Source organism: Haliotis rufescens, unplaced genomic scaffold (assembly GCF_023055435.1).
Source record: "Haliotis rufescens isolate VD_foot unplaced genomic scaffold, xgHalRufe1.0.p SCAF_13, whole genome shotgun sequence".
Taxonomy (NCBI): Eukaryota; Metazoa; Mollusca; class Gastropoda; order Lepetellida; family Haliotidae; genus Haliotis; species Haliotis rufescens.
Window position 1 is genome coordinate 21999142 of NW_025963813.1, and position 18239 is coordinate 22017380.

At 39.9% G+C, this 18239-nt stretch overlaps 1 protein-coding gene across 1 annotated transcript in view; it reads right to left on the reverse strand.

Moving 5' to 3' along the window:
- Positions 1 to 404: 404 nt before the first annotated feature.
- LOC124124275 (aromatic-L-amino-acid decarboxylase-like) overlaps positions 405 to 18239 on the reverse strand; it is a 62071-nt gene continuing 44236 nt past the window's right edge. Inside the window, exons 11-14 of the mRNA XM_046487421.2 lie at positions 11643 to 11733; positions 9244 to 9342; positions 6256 to 6357; positions 405 to 1396 (exon numbers count right to left, since the gene is read on the reverse strand). Coding sequence (XP_046343377.1) covers positions 908 to 1396; positions 6256 to 6357; positions 9244 to 9342; positions 11643 to 11733 — 781 coding nt within the window. The 3' untranslated portion in view covers positions 405 to 907. The remainder of the gene's footprint in view (positions 1397 to 6255; positions 6358 to 9243; positions 9343 to 11642; positions 11734 to 18239) is intronic.

The following is an 18239-nucleotide window of genomic DNA, read 5'->3' on the forward strand; positions in this document are numbered from 1 at the left end:
TTTATTTACACGTATTGTGTGTAAGCAAGCACCTCAACACCAATTGGACAACGAGCATTTATTCGCATGATATCAATCACTTAGGGTATGTATCGTTTGAGCTCGGAAACGTAACATTAATGTCTTACTCCCTTGTGTCCAGTCTGCATGGTATTTATAAACCAAAATGTAGACATATTCTAAAATAATTCTGAAATAAATCGTCTTTTCAGTTATGTTTTAAGTTACATCTGTTTATGTGCTGCCCCAAGTGTGAAACATGTCGCAAAAGATTACAACAGCGATATACATGACATACATGACTTAGCTAAGTGCAGTAACGTCATACGTTTTGCCTGGTGTTTATTGGGAAAACTATTGGTTTCAATAAATTGCGCATTTGAACACAAGCAACTCAAAATCAATTGTAGAGTGGGATTTTATTTTGCCTATTTTACACAAATAAGCAGCTCATCAGGAGCTGGGGTCAACAACAATATCGAAATCACTGTTTCTTCAAATATCACGTACATGTACATACATGAACGCGTGTACATAAAATCTTGACACATTTGACACAGTGCTACAAAATATGACGGCAGATTTGAATGTATGCATACACACAATGTGACAGTATATAGGCAGGCATATGTAGTAACATTACACCTAAGTACTTCAAATAGAATGAAAGTTTTGTCTAATGACAAACTGAAACCTGAAGTTAGCTCAAGGAACCCGCAACATATACGATTTAAGAAAGGTTAACGTTATGAGATTGTACAACTATATGACGACACACAGGGGACATAATTGAAGGGAAGGAGATAATTTGGCGAGACATAATAATCTTTCAGGAAATGAGATACTAGATACAGCAATAGAGGGCTAGAAACAGTACAGTTTCTGTGAAATGTGACTTGTTACATCATTATACTGGAGTTCCAAAGTAATAGTCCCCTGTCTGGTGGTACTTGGATGACCCCCCTCCCAACGACTGACTTCTATGACGTCGATTGTCAATATGTAACGATTTCAGAACCCGTGGATTGTATGATTTTGGATCAGAAACCATCTTAAGAAATAAACTCCTGCGAAGTCGTGCTCTCTGCATGTTGCATCTTTGGTTGTCGAAAATAAGCTCACTGTCAAATTCTGGAAACACTTCGTCATCCTCTTCACTGATGCTTTCAGAGCTTTCCTTCTCCGTGTCTCTGTTGCTGTCGCGCTGATACATCAGTAGATCTGTAGCAAAGCTCCGTATGACGTCCCATGCGAAATATATGTCTTTGTCATCAGCCATCTCAGCGCAAATGGCAAATCGGATGACATAGTGCTCGTTAATGAGAGCAGGCACCATGTGCAGCTTCCCAGAATCATTCACAACTTTGAGTAGTTTCTGTGTTACAGCATTGGGGCCCTGCAATGAAATTATGTCAGAGCCAGAGCGTTATAACAAACATTCGTCTGTAAAACATATATAGTGAGTGAAGGTTGTGCGAGGCTGTAAACATCAACATCACAGTTACACCGTGGCGTCCTGGAAACCATGCAGCCTGGGGCACAAAACTTATCTTCAGGCAATGACCCTTGCCGACACAATATTGGCCACTGTGCAAACCGTATCCCCATTTGGGTTTATATAGGGTCTTACTGGTACCGGGTATGTATTCTGTCCAGAGATGGGTAATTTACTAATCCAGAACCAGTTTTCGGTATTCTTTCAAAACTGTTACGGTTACGATTTCATGAAGAAATGTATTTGTGAAAAGATATCGCGATCACAAATTCAAATCTGGCTGCAGCAGAGATTTCTTATGAAGATTGTGAAGGTCTTGTCGCTTTAATTTACACTCGGGCCTAGAATCTCCAGAGAATGAAAGTTGCTGTTTAAGTCTTGTATATGGTTAAATGATATTTCTTGAGGGTTACGTTTTAAGTAGCCTATGATAAACTGTGTGTCGGAGAACTGGATCAATCAAATAGCGTCTTTCTGGAATGTGATTGAAGTGATTAATGTTTCCCCAAACTCTTAAAACAAACATTGGTTTTCACATATACTCCCGATACTATAATAGTAAATACAAACAGAGAAACACATTACCATAACCATTAGACATCTCTACTAAACGCAGAGACCATTGTACGAGTACGACTGTATCATGATCACGTGTTTATGAATTGCAATCAAATAGTGATGATACCCGGTTTTCGCGAAAAGGTGACACCTGTCACGGCAACATGCGTTGGCGAGTCACCATAATGAATACGACAAGACATGGTGCGGGTCAAAATGGGGAATTGCATCGGACATAATGTTTGTCACTGATGCGTCGAATTTGGAAATGCCATTTAGGTTTTTACCATAAAACTTTTTAAAAGCTTTACAAGGGCTTGAATGTTGTAACAACTTTGGAGCAAACGACAATTCAGTTATTGTATTTCTGTACGTGAAGCCAGTAACCCATGCAGAAGACATCAATAACATAGCAGCTTGGTACATCTATACTCAGAATATCAACAATAACTGTGCACTTTAACAAAGATTTAACTGACTTGTAAGTAATATACCAAGAAAATTTTATTGTTTAATATCTTCAACGTTACCGTCACCATACGTCCATGTTCCCACCTCTTCTGAATACAACTATTAAAGTTTTTGATAATAATAACGGACAATGACAGGACATGTAATAACGGTGCAATTCATTACACTGGACGTAAATACCGAACACGTACTCTTAATTCTCTGTAACATCTTCCCATATATTCGAACATTTTGACGAAGATACAAAAATTTGTTCCTACCCAACTTGTTGAAAAACACCTTCAAATCAACAAAAGCAACATATATTTACACTTTTTCTTACAATTATCTTTTTACACGGTGTAAATAAATTATCACTTGATCACTTGTTGCATATCCAACCCTTTCATTAACGGTAGCCCACCTCGGAATTCTCTTGATCAAAACACCAAAAATTTATTTTTCTAAATATTGACAGTAAGGTAATACCCCCATAATTTCCTCACTCCCATGAAGCGATACAATACCACCTGTTGACCAATGGCCTGGGAAAACAAAATAGTGCTAAAACTTTAAACAATAGAATTAATAAAATATTGTCTACTATAGTTAAATATATCCGCAGTCATCTTATCATAGTCTGTCCTATCCCTATATTTCTCATAGTCATTATCAATGATGATGTCCAATATCTTACACATTGTTTTGACAGTAAAAGCGTTCATTTTGGACAAATTGTACTGATGTGTACCCAAACTATTTCTATGGTCAAACACGTTTACAAACAAATCCCCATGCCTCGAAGAATGAATTTTGTCCTTGAATTTGTTGTGTGGAATAGTGGTGTACAAAGTTGAAAAATCAAAGGTATTGACGGAATTGAATTTGCTTCTTTTCGGAGATTGCAAACATTCAAGCAGATCCTTCGAATCTTGGGAATCCACGTGGTATTAACTCCATGTGTCTCAAATACTTTGTGCATGAAGAAAGTCCTTCCGTGATTGTATTTAAGATAATGCACACATATAATTGATACAATTTTCAGAACAACACACTACAGGCAATAATATATAATATACACATGTTAAATGGTGTTATTTTGTCTTCCTAAAATAGTAAAACACTTAAAAGCTGTTAAAACGTTTTGTTGGCGTAAAATAACCATGGACAGATTCATCCACGGAAGCAATGCCAAAATACTACATTTAACAGCTCGGACAGCTCATGGGTTAAGACAAATTAGTAGAAGCACCGTACACAACCGGTTGAGGGAGCACAACATCTGGCCCCGACAGCGATACACTCAACGTTCCTTCAATGTCACTGCCAGGCACGCCTAGCTTGGTGTATACAGCATTTGTGGTTCAGAAAACACGACTGGGGCAGTATACTATTCATAGATGAGTCCAGATTTCATCTGGATAGCTGTTTGTCCTACAAGGGTCTACTGGCATCCATACGTTATAGTGATGCCCGTGTTCCTCAATGTCGTCAGTTGTTAGGAATTGTAATAGTATGAGGTGGAACCTCATTGTTTATGCAACTTTGATTGGCGTACGCAAACGGGATGACATCATTGAAATATCATGTTTTACCCTGTGTGCAAATGCCGGGTTGCAGAAAGAAAATGCACGCCCATGTTTCACGTGTTGTAGCAAACTTATTGCAGCATAGGTTTCCTGCACCGCCATGGCCGACTGTTTCTCCAGACCTCTCCCCAATAAAATGTCTGGAATAAGATGGAACGACGCCTTCCAGGACAACATCCATCCGGTAACGTAAGCTCAGTTGGTACAATCTTTGACTGACAATTGGAACAACATCCCCAAGCTTTCCTCAATCATATGGTGTCTTCAATGCGCTGCCGCTGCCTCGCCTGTATGTACGCAAATGGTGGTCACATCCGATATTGACATTGTTATTAGAGTTGTTACACCACCAATCTTTTAGGGCGTGTTGCTCGCTCTGTCTACTGTGTACCAGGTGTGGGATGTTTCATGACTTTTTTTATGATAAAACTTTGATTAGACGAATGACCAACTTAAAATTTAACGTCGCATCGGCATTATTTCAGCCATATAGCGACATGTTCAATAACATAACATTTTACACCACTTCATATATGAAGCACAATTACTTTCCTCCGCGAGTATATATTTCTTGATATGTTTTAACACACAATGAAAACGTATAGTTATCGTTAACTCGAAATAAATAAGGTCAGTAAATATTTACTGGTGTGACAAAGAATGATAACTGTGTGACAAAATGAATGCTCGGTAGACACTGGCGGATGAAAGTTCCAGCAGCAACATGGAAGTTTACAGCACCAACCCAAGAACAAGAGGTGAGTATCTGATGTGACCACCATTTGCGCAAAGGCTAGAGAATAACGGCGACGCATTAAGTCACGAAGGCGGGTAAACGTGGGAAGCTGAGATGTTCCTTCGTTACTCTGAGGCTGAGGTGGTCGCCATCTTTGGACATGGAAAGGAACGTCATTGAGTGGCGGTTCGCGTCAGCACATACATCGGTTGAGCTAGACCCACATTTGTTCCATCAAGTTAAGGCATTGCATCAACAATTTTGTTATGTTTGTTGTTTAAGGCCAAACTCAGCAATATTCAAGCTATATGACGGCTGCAAAAACAAAGGATACGCGGAAGGATGGTGATGATGCACGGTTTGCCCCGATAAGGACGACAGTACCGCAGTCCTCCATTCATGAAAAGCTGAATCTTTGTTAGAGCACAGATGGATCTTGCATGGTTTCCAAGACCGCCTCTGTGGTCTAGTGGTAGAGCGCCCGCCTAGAGTGGGGAAGTTGGGGGGTTCGATCCCGAGCCGCGTCAAACCTAAAGACGATAAAATATGGTACTTGATTTTACCCTGCCTGGTACTCTCCATTAAGGGGATTAGATAAGTCCTGGTCGGCTCAGAGTCTATATAAGTGCAATAATCTTGAACGCGACGTAAAACCCAATTTCACCTCACCTCCATGGTTTCCAATGACATTCGTTGCTGTTCTTGCTGCAAGCGATAATAATTTAGGTGGTGGCGAAGCATGAAGCAGAGCAGACGGCGTCGGTATGGCCAGCGGTTTTTTGCTGAACGTAAAATAGTTTGCGACGGCTTTCCTCTGCTCTAATCTCAAGCGTTCTTTAACAGGCGTCATATTGCCTTTTATGCATCCACTTTCTAGCATTCCTCAATACACAGTGCAACTTAATTTTATTTTGTGTGTCCACTTTGACAAATAGTTAAACCAATCGAATATGACTTTTAAAAGTGAGTCAGTGTATAAGCGTTTTTCAATAACAATAGATTCTGCAGATCGTAGAGAGTCAACCAACATATTCCAGTCGCGGACAGCAAATGGAGAGTTGGGCATATAAAAGTTAAAGACAGATGTCGTGCGCGTGGATCAATGCTCATAATGTCAGTCACTGGATTGTCGGATCCAGGCTCGATTATTTACAGACCGCCGTCATATTGCTGGAATATTGCTGAGTGCGGCGTTAAACAACAAACAAACAAACAATCTGGTCAAGTTGAGTTAGAAAGTAGAAAAGGGAACTCACTATTGTTGCAGGCGTAGGCATATTATTATCTCAATGGGATATACGTCTATTTAGTCTGAATTAGTCCATATTTCAGAAGCAATTTCAAATCAGCGCGAATGACGTAATTTAATATTAGGAGTAAAACAATACTTGGTCAACACTGAGAAGCACATAACAACACCAATGTACCTGCAATCGAAAGCAAACTAAACCCATCGTCACATCACCCATTATTTCAAAACGATCGTCAGTCTCCACCAACTTCTTAAACAGCTTTGCAAGACGTACATGCTGGAACACAATATACACACGTGATACATATATGTACATGTACATGAGACATTGGACAAACTATAGTGTCACGGTACTGTAGCTCACCTGGATAGCAGTTTGAAATCGTAACAATGAATGACACTTATCTAACCGTGCTTTCATTGATATTCAATTATTTTTTAAAGGAAAACACACATATGGCGTCATCACTGAGAAACATGCATGCCAAAGTTCAGCTTTCTCAGTCTGGCAATTGGGAGAAGGTGAGATAAAATACATGTTGTCCCTTGAGAATCTTTATTTTTGTTGCAAAAACAACATTTGTAACCGTAACAAACTCAACAAATACCAAATTTCATCACGTGGTTTATGAGAAGATTTACAGTGCGAGGAATTGAAATATTGAGATGGTCGTTTTCTAATGCAGCATGGATTCAGCATTATAAACTGTCACAAGAGATAGACACTTCACACAATTTGCTGTGAGCATTGATATTCAAATATTTCTGCTAATATTGAGGAGGAAAAGTTTTGACAAAATGTTTTTCAATTTCAACAATAGTTTGAAAGATCTGATAGAATGCCATATTAAAATTAACAGCAAAATTTACGTTGCACAAAATTTAAATTCTTATTTTGTAAATGTCTTCTCAGTATATCAATTTAACGAAAACAACGTACATGTTATGGTGACAAACATCAACATAAGTATCAGCATATTCAAGTCAATTCAAAAATTCAATTCCAGTTCTTAATATTTTTTAGTTCACCATTATTTTGTTGATTTGATTGTATTCCAACCATTTTTGCTAGCAAACACCAATAATGATAAACAAAACTGATGCAGCAAAGTGTGTGTGTGTGTGTGTGTGTGTGTGGGGGGGGGGGGGGGGGGGGGGTGGCACAAATCATCTATGTTAACATCATTTTAGAATAGGCACTCTTAGAAAAAGGACCCGTGAAGATTCCGGGGTAGAATAGGTCTTCAGCAACCCATGCTTGCCGTAAAAGGTGACTATGCTTGTCGTAAAAGGCGACTAACGGGATCGGGTGGTCAGGCTCGCTGACTTGGTTGATGCATGTCATCGATCCCAATTGCGTGGATCGATGCTCATGATATTAATCACTGGATTGTCTGGTCCAGACTCGATTATTTACAGACCGCCGTCATATAGCAGGAATATTGCTGAGTGCGGATATAAACAACAAACCAACCAACCAACCAACCAACCAAACCAACCAATATCAGAAAAAGAAAACTTTACGTTTGCAACATTGTCTACGACACTGAAGTGAAATGTTGCCTTGAACCTACGTGAAACTACTTATTGCCGTTAATATTCATACAAAGTTTCAGCTTTCCAAGCATTGCGGTTTGAAAAACAATCCAACAAAATATGGAACATCAACTTTATCTCACAAGCAGTATCAGAGGAGGATATTTAAGCGCATGCTTAAAGTGCATGGCTCTTTCTTTTCAAAGGTTAGTGTGAGGTAAGAAGGATCATAGGGTCATGTGTCTTTTGTAACTAGTCTTTCACAAGAACGAGACCTCTCTTTAAAGGCTTAAAAGTCACTTAGTCTCACTCTGAAGGGCAAAACAAAAGGTATTTTGGCTTTGGCCGTGCAATTGGTAATTGGCACACTTGAGGGCACTTTTTGGGCTGCTTGAACTTGTTCGCTATTTATTCCTAGCCATAGGACTCTGAAACGTTGCCTGGACCACCCTGCAAATACCTCTCCTAATGCTGCTTGAACTGGTTAAGCTTCACAGGAGAAGATTACAATGTAAACAGAGCGGAAATTTATGAGAATTTATGGGCGTTGCTAAAGAATAAACGTCGCATCAAGGTCACAATTTATAATATCTCACTTCCCAGAAAATTTATGTTAGTCCCCAGCTAATAATAAAACTTCTTTACATGTGGATAAATATATATTGCCAAGCTATGACATTTATGGGGTTTTCAATATAACTGCTGTGGCGGACATTTTCCAAAAGGATTTGAACACTCTTGAAGAAGTTCAGGTATCGTCATTGGCGAATGCAAGCATGTGAAGTGGTTTCTGAGGAGAAGATCTGCAGACATAAACTCAAGAGACTTGATACTACAGAAGTGACTATCCAACTCACGGATCTGGTTTTCTCAACATTGGAGACCAAGATTTTGAAAACATAAATAGATCAGCCATATTGAAACCCCAATATCTTGATGCTTTAGCAAATGTTTATTAGTTGTGTAACCCCGCATTCAGCAGTATTCCAGCTATATGACGGCTCAACAAAACGCCAACCTTCCCGAGTAACTGCATCCTCACAACATTTAAGCTGAACCTATCCCTTCATTTAAGGGAAGAAGCCGAAAATGCAAACAAAATGTGAAATCTGACGACGGACAACTTGCGACTACATAAACTCAGATGACATTTCTGTCACTGAGTAATGGCAATATTTTTGTATTTTCCAATATGGCTGCTGCAACAAATCTGATACTACATATGGTGAACATATCACCCACAGACCTCTGACCCTTTTAAGTGGGTGGGGGTTGTTAAATTATTTTTATAAATCAATGATGGCTTCATGAATCCACTAAGCCATTACTGAGAGGAAAATGTAAAGAGTTCAGAGAGGCCGCCGACGGACAATTTGTAACGACAGAAGCTCAAATAGCATGTCAGGCCACGTGAGTTAAACTAAATTGTCAAGTCGCAGTGTCGAGGTCAGTGAAGAAGTATGAATGTTTATTGGTAAGGGATCATCCATGCAAACTCTTTATAGAGACGATATCTTCTTATGATCAGTAAGAATATTCATTGGTTGTAGATTAGATTATGCTTATTCGGCTTATTTTCTTATAACATAGACTTTGGAGTGAAGTGTGGGAAACTTGGTCAACATACCTCTCTAATACGATGCTGGAGCCCCTCTAATCCATATGTTCGAATAACGAACCACAGCTTTATCGCCCGGAACCGCCGACTCAAAGGAATGCCCCAGTGCTGCAGACATTAAGAGTAAACAGTAGCACGTGTGCAGATAGGTATCATATTTTCTGATGTCCATCCAATGTGAGTACTTTACACATATTGTTTGTTTGTTAGTTGTGTAACCCCGCACTCAGCAATATTCCAGCTATAAGGCGGTTGTTTGTAAATAATCGAGTCTACACCAGACAATCCAGTGATTGATATCATATGCATAGGTCCACGAAATTGGAATACGTTGACATGGATCAACCATTTCAGCGAGCCTGACCACCCGATTCCGTTAGTCGCCTCTTACGACAAGCGTAGTCCCCACTTACGGCGAACATGGATTGCTAAATACCTGTTCTTCCCCGGATATTCACAGGTCTATAGTGTCACGTAAAACTGTAACGTTTGGCCATGAGGCTGTGCTGCTGAATAAACTGAATAAGTCTATACTAATTACAACTAATTAATGTGGCATACATGTATGTGTTTGGGTTTTGTTTTCCATTGTGATATTTATTTTTGTCTACATTATATAAAGTTATATTTACCTAAACTGTTTTAGACACCTGAGCTAGAAATACTGATCATACTGATTCAGAGTGTATAAACAAAGACTGCTTGCATGACAAAAGGGATGATTCAAATTTCCAATAATTAACTTTTCCTTCATATATCGAGCAGCTCCAGCCTTTGGTGTTTACAACTTCCTAGTACAATCGAGGATGCTCTTTTTACGAGGACTTTAAAGAGTGTCATACGACTCTTGCTCAATTGTTGTTATTCTCCGCAACGCGTTTTGCGGAATATTAAAATGGGCACCGTCGGTCTATGCGTCTGTCTGTCCGTGCAAGATTTTTCCGTAGATCTTGAAAACCGTACAATGTCTTCACCAGTCTTGGTACATAGATAGGTCTAGTGGTGAACAGGTGCTTAATGATAGTACGGGATGCTCGACAAGAATATGTCAAGAGTTGCCATAACAACAACTTTTGACTTAGGCTAGAAATGGCTATATTGCTCGTTTCCGGCCGAGCAGATCTTGAAAAACGTACAATATGTTTTTCACCAAACTTGGCACACAGGTAGGTCCAGTGGCGGTAGTGTACAATAACAGTAACCGTACTTTATTTCTTCACCAAACTTTGTGGTAAAGTGGTAAACTGGTGTCTTTTGATTGTTTGGGTTTTTCCGAAAGAAATATTTTCGAGTTTCCATGTCAACAATATATATTTGACGGATCAGTGTCACACCCGATGCCATTCCACTTTTTAAGTTGTACCCCCTTGTTCTCCATTGCGGGAGTTGTGGATATATAGTGGAATTCTCCCCGATATTGCTTCATATTCGGTGAATGATATTTAATCAATATGACCTTATTCACACTCAATGATTGCGACACGTTGTATACCTGTTGCTCATTTTAAGGATAGATTAGTATGAATCCCCGTAATGTGTTCTGGGTTTGTTAGGTTCAGTGTGTAACACTTTTAATAATACAATTGTAATTGCCAGGCCTCATCGTTCGCATGCAATCCATGCCAATCCAATAACAACTCAGCAATGAGCCCAGATTTGAACCCCCTTCAACATGTTTGGGATATTTTGGGGCGGCGCATACAGGCACGAGATCCTCCTGTACAAGATTTACGCCAATTGGAAGCAGCATTGCATCAGGAGTGGTTGTTGTTGACCCATCAACAGATACAACGTCTGACTGGAGGCATGAGACGTAAGGTGGAATGCGTCAGCCGGCCACGTGGCGATTATACCCGCTACTGATCTGTTTCACGTGTCATGTCAAGTAGAGACTTTTAGGAACATTTTCAAATGAAACATCAAACGTAACTCTTTTACTTAATCCTGTAACTCCATACTTTTATTAGGTATGGTCTAAGGTAAAAACAATACCTGTGTTACCATGATGTTTTTGTCGGTAAATTTCAATCACAACTCCCCAATATCTTCTTTATTTGTTGTCAAATGTTTGTTCTATCCAATGACATTGCTATCGCCCAGCTCCTGTGGTTAGTCATCCCATGCCATGATTTTTGCCATTTGTCATGGTTCAGGAATAAAGGTGTGCTTTTCTCTGTGTATATGTCATTTGAGGAGCATCTCTGCTCACTCCGGTGGTCACACTATAGGACGTGTGACCGTTCCCCGATGATAATAATAGTACCCCCTAATATCAATCACTTGTTTGTGATTCAGACTCAATTATCTATGGGCAACCGTCATACAGCTGCACTAAGTGTGACATCCAACAGCCAAACAACAAACTAATAAATAAAGCAGTCAGTTCTGCATGAAGCAAATATACAGACCCTGAAATCGATTGCCTTGTCGCCATGTTTATGTTGCAGATACAGAGGGTCCACGGTTAGAGCAGTTGTAAGTGCCTCGTTGTCCTTGACCCTGTAGATGGTAGGAAATACATAGATTACAAGCACAAATTCATTCAATTATTCGCTAGTGCACGTCAGTTTATAAAAAAAAAAAACACATGTTAACAGATCAGCACAAATGATACACATTCTTGGATGTGAACAGCATCCATGCAACAGCAGGTTCCAAATGTGAGAAATTTGCTGTCATGTGTAAGTAACAATCATCAGCATAATGACGCACACTATGCTATAAAAAATGCAAACAGTATTGAATTCACCGATGGCAGATATATCCACAATGGCAAGGCCACAGCTACCACTGGTGTCAATGACAAACCTGGTCACATGCCCAGCTAGCGGCCCAACAATACAGTCGACACTCCCGTCAGTGGCACTCCCAAAGCTATAGCTATAGCACACCGAGAGTGCTATGGAACGTAAAAGTCCAAGGCGACGCTGAGGACAAGGAATACCACCGCACCTCACGAGAAGTCGACAACCATCTTACACAACATGTGAATATAGCATTTGAGGTCCGCTTTTGCATTTTCTCAACATAATTCGTTTTCACACGAAATTAACAACACCTTACCTTCCTGTATGTGGTACGATATTTCAACAAAGATTAAATGTTCCCCCTTATATTGTCAACACTTGCTTCTTATTAACATATTTTGTTTACTTTGTTTGCCTCAAAATACAGTTCAGTATGTCACCCCTTGGCGATCAGCTAATCTTCAGAAAAGAAATGGAACAGATCGGAACAACTAAAACACGACATGTCGTCAATACGAAATTGTCTATGAATGTGTTGCTTCAAATAGAACATCATTAGTGCAGAGTGCAGAGATTCTGCTGTTTATAATTAAGGAAACAAGCTTTAAGAAATAAGTTCGTTTTGCAACACAGTGGTGATCAGGCGTAATGGTTCGTCCCTAAAACATCTTCAAACACTTTAAATGGAATTATTAATATGATGTAGTAATATGACACTATAGCCGCTAGAAATGAAATAATGTAAGCAAGATACTTTGCTCTTTTCGCTTCAAATGGGCCCGTCGCAATCACGCTATTGTGTAAGCACATTGGGTAAAGAAAGTCATGGACGAAAATAACGGACGTTATTCTCAATGTCATTGATGATACATTTGATTAAAAAAGCAAACAATCAGTATTCGTGTTCAATGGTATATAATGGGTCGGTTTGATATTGCTGCATATTCTTTTTGTGTTTATGCAAGTGAAACAAAATCAGACCTCATATAAACCTGAAGAGGCCGGAAAATACAATCAAATATGCGTGACGGGCGGAGGTGCAACACCTATTCCTATATTCCCTCGCACTTTGTGGCGGGGGATAAACAATGCCAATTCTATCATGTCTGGTGGCGAGATCAACGGCATCTTCATTGGACAACATATTGTGCCAGTTGTTGTAAATTCGGTCCGGAGGCAAGTGACATGATCTAAATATTACAGCTGAAAACTATCGCATTTCGGCGGATATATTTAGTATATTATTTTACTCAATTTGCATCTTACTTGATAAGATGGTATTACCGACAGTGAGTAAAATAAAAGTAAGTGCCAGCGGCTGTTACATCCTTTAAATCAACCGAACAGCTCTGTTTGTGGATATGTAATAGCATAACGTAAACAGTCAAATATCAACAACTATTACCCATAGGTGGTTGATAACTGAGCGTTGTTACAAATGTGTATTTCAGTAATTTTCGACGACTGAGAGAATATTATGAATGTGATTATAATGATTTATCCAATGTCTAACCATGTGCTAGTTACCCACGTCCCCTCTGTCATGATAATATACTAATCCAACAACAGCTCACGGGTGATAACATTGCTATGATTGTAGGCGGGTCCGGTAACGACTGTCACGGTATATAGATCTTAATCTAACTTCATTATGGGCCTCGTGTTTGTCCCTCGCTGGTGCTGATCTCAGAGTTCCTTTACTGTCTACTCCCTGTATGTAAACCCATCACGAAGAGCTTGACGACCACCACTCTGTGGCTGAACAATTCGGCGAACATCTGCCATCCTGACGAATGATCTACTGGTATTTTACATTCTTAACTCATAAATGTTTGACGAATGGTAAGATTAAATTTTGACAAATGGTAAGATTAACTGCAGGGAGACATCTTAATATATTGATAAAATGCATATGTTAAATATATACTACACCAAAAAGTAGGGCTATTTTGTTTTGATGGGAAACTAGAGGAAAATACACGAATGTCTGCACTTGAAAGTAAGTGACTAATGTTGCAAGAAAATTTCCAAAAAAATCAAGCACCTTAACACAATATTGTGACATCGGACAGCACGCGCATTGGGATACAGGTGGTATGCCAGATTTACCATTGTCTTTAAGACTCAGTTGTGAGCAGAAGCACACTGTTTCTTGGAACGAAACGCTCAGAGACACTGTATAAAACACATTTAAGCATTGAGGAAGCACCGTCATTGATCATTCGACGTTTGCAACGTTCTTGAACGTTTGCGTGCCATAGGCATGTTGCAGGTGGGCGCACGTCAGAATATTGTTGCCCAAACGCTGCATGTTTCCCCATCTGTCATCAGCAGATTAATGTATTGTGGGCACATAACACAAACACATAACGTCGATGATCGACGCCGCTCTGGACGCCCAAGGGCAACAGCCTAGTCAGAACGATGGCATAAAGAAAACCATTGCAAAATGTCACCCAGACAAGGGACCGGTTGCAACAGGTAATTGGTGTAATACATGCTCAGACGTCTGCAGATATGGCATTTGCGTGCACGACGTCCACGTGTCATCCCACAACTTACTGCACGTCATTTCAATGAGAGACGTCAGTGGTGTATGAAACGTCAGCACTGGGATAATCAACGTTGGGCTAATGTCATGTCTTCTGACGAATCGAGATTCACTCTCGTCTTCGACGACCGAAGGAACCTAGATTGGACACGTCCTAATGAGCATTTAATGGTGGTTAACGTCGTACAGCATGATCGTGTTTGGGATGGGTCTATAATAGGGTGTGGTATCAGAATGACTGGCCGAACTGCGCTCCATATTGTCAATGGCTGAGTCACAAGTCAATACTTTTGAGACAACTCGTGGTGCCATTTGCACAAGGTGTTGGGCAACGTTTCGTCTTTCAAGATGATAATGCAGGTGCTTATCGTGCCAGGGATGTGATCCGATTCCTCCAACAGCATGCCATGGACAGCACTCAGGCCTGACCTGCCCCCTACTGAACATGTCTGGGACGTTTGTTTGTTTGTTGTTTAACGCAACACTCAGCAATATTCCAGCTATATTACGGCGGTCTGTAAATAATCGAGTCTGGACCAGACAATCCAGTGATTGACATCATGAGCATCGATCCACGCAATTAGGATCAATGCCATGCATTAACCAAGTCAGCGAGCCTGACCGCCCTATCCCGTACGTCGCCTCTTACAAGCAGGGTTGCTTTTTACAGCAAGCGTGGGCTGCTGAAGACCTCTTCTACCCCGGATCTTCACGGGTCTGTCCGGGATGTCATCGGCAGACCTCGTGGAGACAGCGTCTGCCCGGAGAGCGGAATGTCGTGGATTCGATCCCCGGGCGCGTCATATCAAAAGACGTGAAAAGATGATACTTGTTACCCTGCTTGGCGTTCGGTATTAAGTGCCTGAAACAAGGGTCGGAGTCAGTATGTGTGGGGTATTCGTGTTAAACTGCGGCGTGGTATCTTCGTATGGCTAGCACTATAAAATTGGCATTGGTCCGGACTAGTATAAGTAGCCACATAAATACACACAAATATGCATGCACGTCGCTATATTTGTGCAATAGTCTTGAACGCGACGTCAAACCCCATTTCACCTCACCCACCTCCTCGGCAGACGTGTACGTCAACGTCAAAATCCACCCACCCACCATTCTCAATCAACTCGGTGTTGCTCGCATTGATGGGTTGACCAGCATGTCTTGCAAACGGAAGGGTTTTACTGATATTAGTGACTTTGCCTGCAAAATACAAATTTCGAATTGACCCCAGACCTCTTTGACAACTGAGTCCGCCACCATCTCACCACACAAGCCATTAGAACGAATCAGATCTGATCGCCTACTCCCCAGCAGATATGATCATATCATTTGCATTTGCCAATATGATATGGATTTGAAAATATGCCTTGATGATTCCCACTACCCCATCCTTTTCGGCATAAAATAGAACAATTAGTGTTACTGGTTAGGTGAGAAAGGTTTAGAAAGCACGTCCATTGATTGGTAGGGTTGTTGTTTTCGAGTTATAAATCGAAAGATAATTTGTTGGCCTTACCAGAGATACATTTTCATCAGATTGTAACTACGTTCGTGTAAACATTGATATAAAAAAAAAGTAGGAATACCTTTTAAGTAAATTTTTAGTCAACCGTAAATGTATATGTTATTTAAGTTTTCAGAACTACATACTTCGCAAACAAAAAGAAAGATAGAAGTAACTAAATTATTAAAAAGTCAGATTTAGTTGTCGACCTTGGCTTAAAATGAAACGCATAACTTTGATTCTTAGTCTTTGTAAAGTGTAATTTTTCTGAGAAGTAACGCCGAGGTATTGAAAAGAATCAACATTATGTATAATATAATTACTGATTTTTTTAGGAATGCTTGTAATCACTCTTAGTCCCGTCAAACTTTTGTCTTCGTAAAATTGATTCTTAGCTTCCAACTAACACTATACCTGATGAATGAATCTAACATATGTTCTAGAGCCGTAACGTCGGCATATAACAATGCAAATATATCTATGAAGTTTTCTAGGCGGTTATTGTTGTCACTGGGATCTAATTTCACAATAACATGTCTACTCAGGAAGAGTTGTTTCAAGATTATTTAAAATCAAAGCAAACATATTTGGAGACACGCTTTCCGCTTGTGCATTTAAACGAGGAGATGCTTGTAAGGTAATCACCACAAGAAACACATTATTTTATATTCTGTTACATGTGAAAAATGACCCTGAAGCCAGTCCCAGTTATACCAATGTTGTGTTTTGACAGTGAATATTGTATTTTGTATATTATAGCTGTATTTTTTTATGCATGTGGCAAATATATTGAAGCGTCTTAAAATGTTTTAGTGACGTCGCCATAGAGTTCTCTCCCTTGGCTTTTTAAAACATCGATTGAAGGTTTGCTTCATCAATACAACTGCTGTAACGGATTTTCAAAACAACACAACATTGATTTCGGTTTAAAATGTTCAGGATGTTTGGGATCTCCTTCGTATTTATAAATTGCTTTGATAACACCATAAAGCCATTTGTCTGAGGACACTAAAACAGTGACAAGTACAAAGACATCACGTAGTGAGGACAATATACCCACCGTGTTCCCGGTGGAACAAAACAAAATTGTTTACGTGTACTGTTGTCTTATTTCATGGTGAGTCAAGGGGCATCCAGTATTGTGCGGATTTTCCAACAATTACAGCTGTGCATATGAGTGTGCGCATAATATACGCCTATATGATTTGGTTTTTTTTCCAGAGTCCTGGTACTAGTCAGAACTCACCAGCGTTTGTCGGAATTAGGTAACATGGCAAGAACAATGGAACGAGGTCTAGTGGAGAGTCGTTTAACAGTACATGCCATTCGTCGCGTCCACCTTTACTGTGGTCATCGAAATCCCACAGACGTGGCTTGAGACTTTCTGGATCTTTTCGCACTTGACATTGGCATTTTGACAAAGGCATCAAGTTTGTCAGCACCTGGTATAGTCGCTTTCGAGAGGTTATTGTCAATATTAGTGAGTTTACTGTCCACGCCTTCAATGTGTAGCATACGTGTTTGAACAATGCCGGTAGGATTTAAATATTAAAATCAAAATCTTTAAAATTACATGGGTCATCAAAGTTAGATCTGTATCACGGCTAATATAGGACAATTCCAACGGATATAGACTTTATCCGTTGGGGTCATATACGGATAGAGATCAAAGGTCAAGTAGAGACTACTTTCAGTGTTTACAAACAAACATGGCTTCAGCCCTTGTCCTTCGGCGATCGAGTCAGAATTAACCATCGGGTATCTGAAGAAACTACTGGGGTAATTGCTATCATTATCAAAAGAATAGTCTACTATACTGAAATCAATGTCTACCTATTTTACAGGTTTTGGCAAGTTTGGATACTATTATATAAATTGCGAAACAATTTTACGAGAACACTAGCCTAGCGGGATCAGTTTCCACATCTGTGTTTGTAGACCGCTGCGGCTTGGAACTTTTTACCCAAATTAAAACAGTTGGATGTGGTCGAAATAAGTCCTAATGTTTAACTTTTTCGTTTTGCACCTCATAACGTTATGAGCGGACATCCTACGCAGACGCTAAACAAAAGTCACGTCTTATGGACGCAAGTAGAAACAATTTGTGCAGGGAATTGTTGTTTTGACAATATGTAGTTACGCCACAGGTTTCAATTGGGATACATATTGACTGTAGTCACTGTGAGACTGACACTTCACTTAC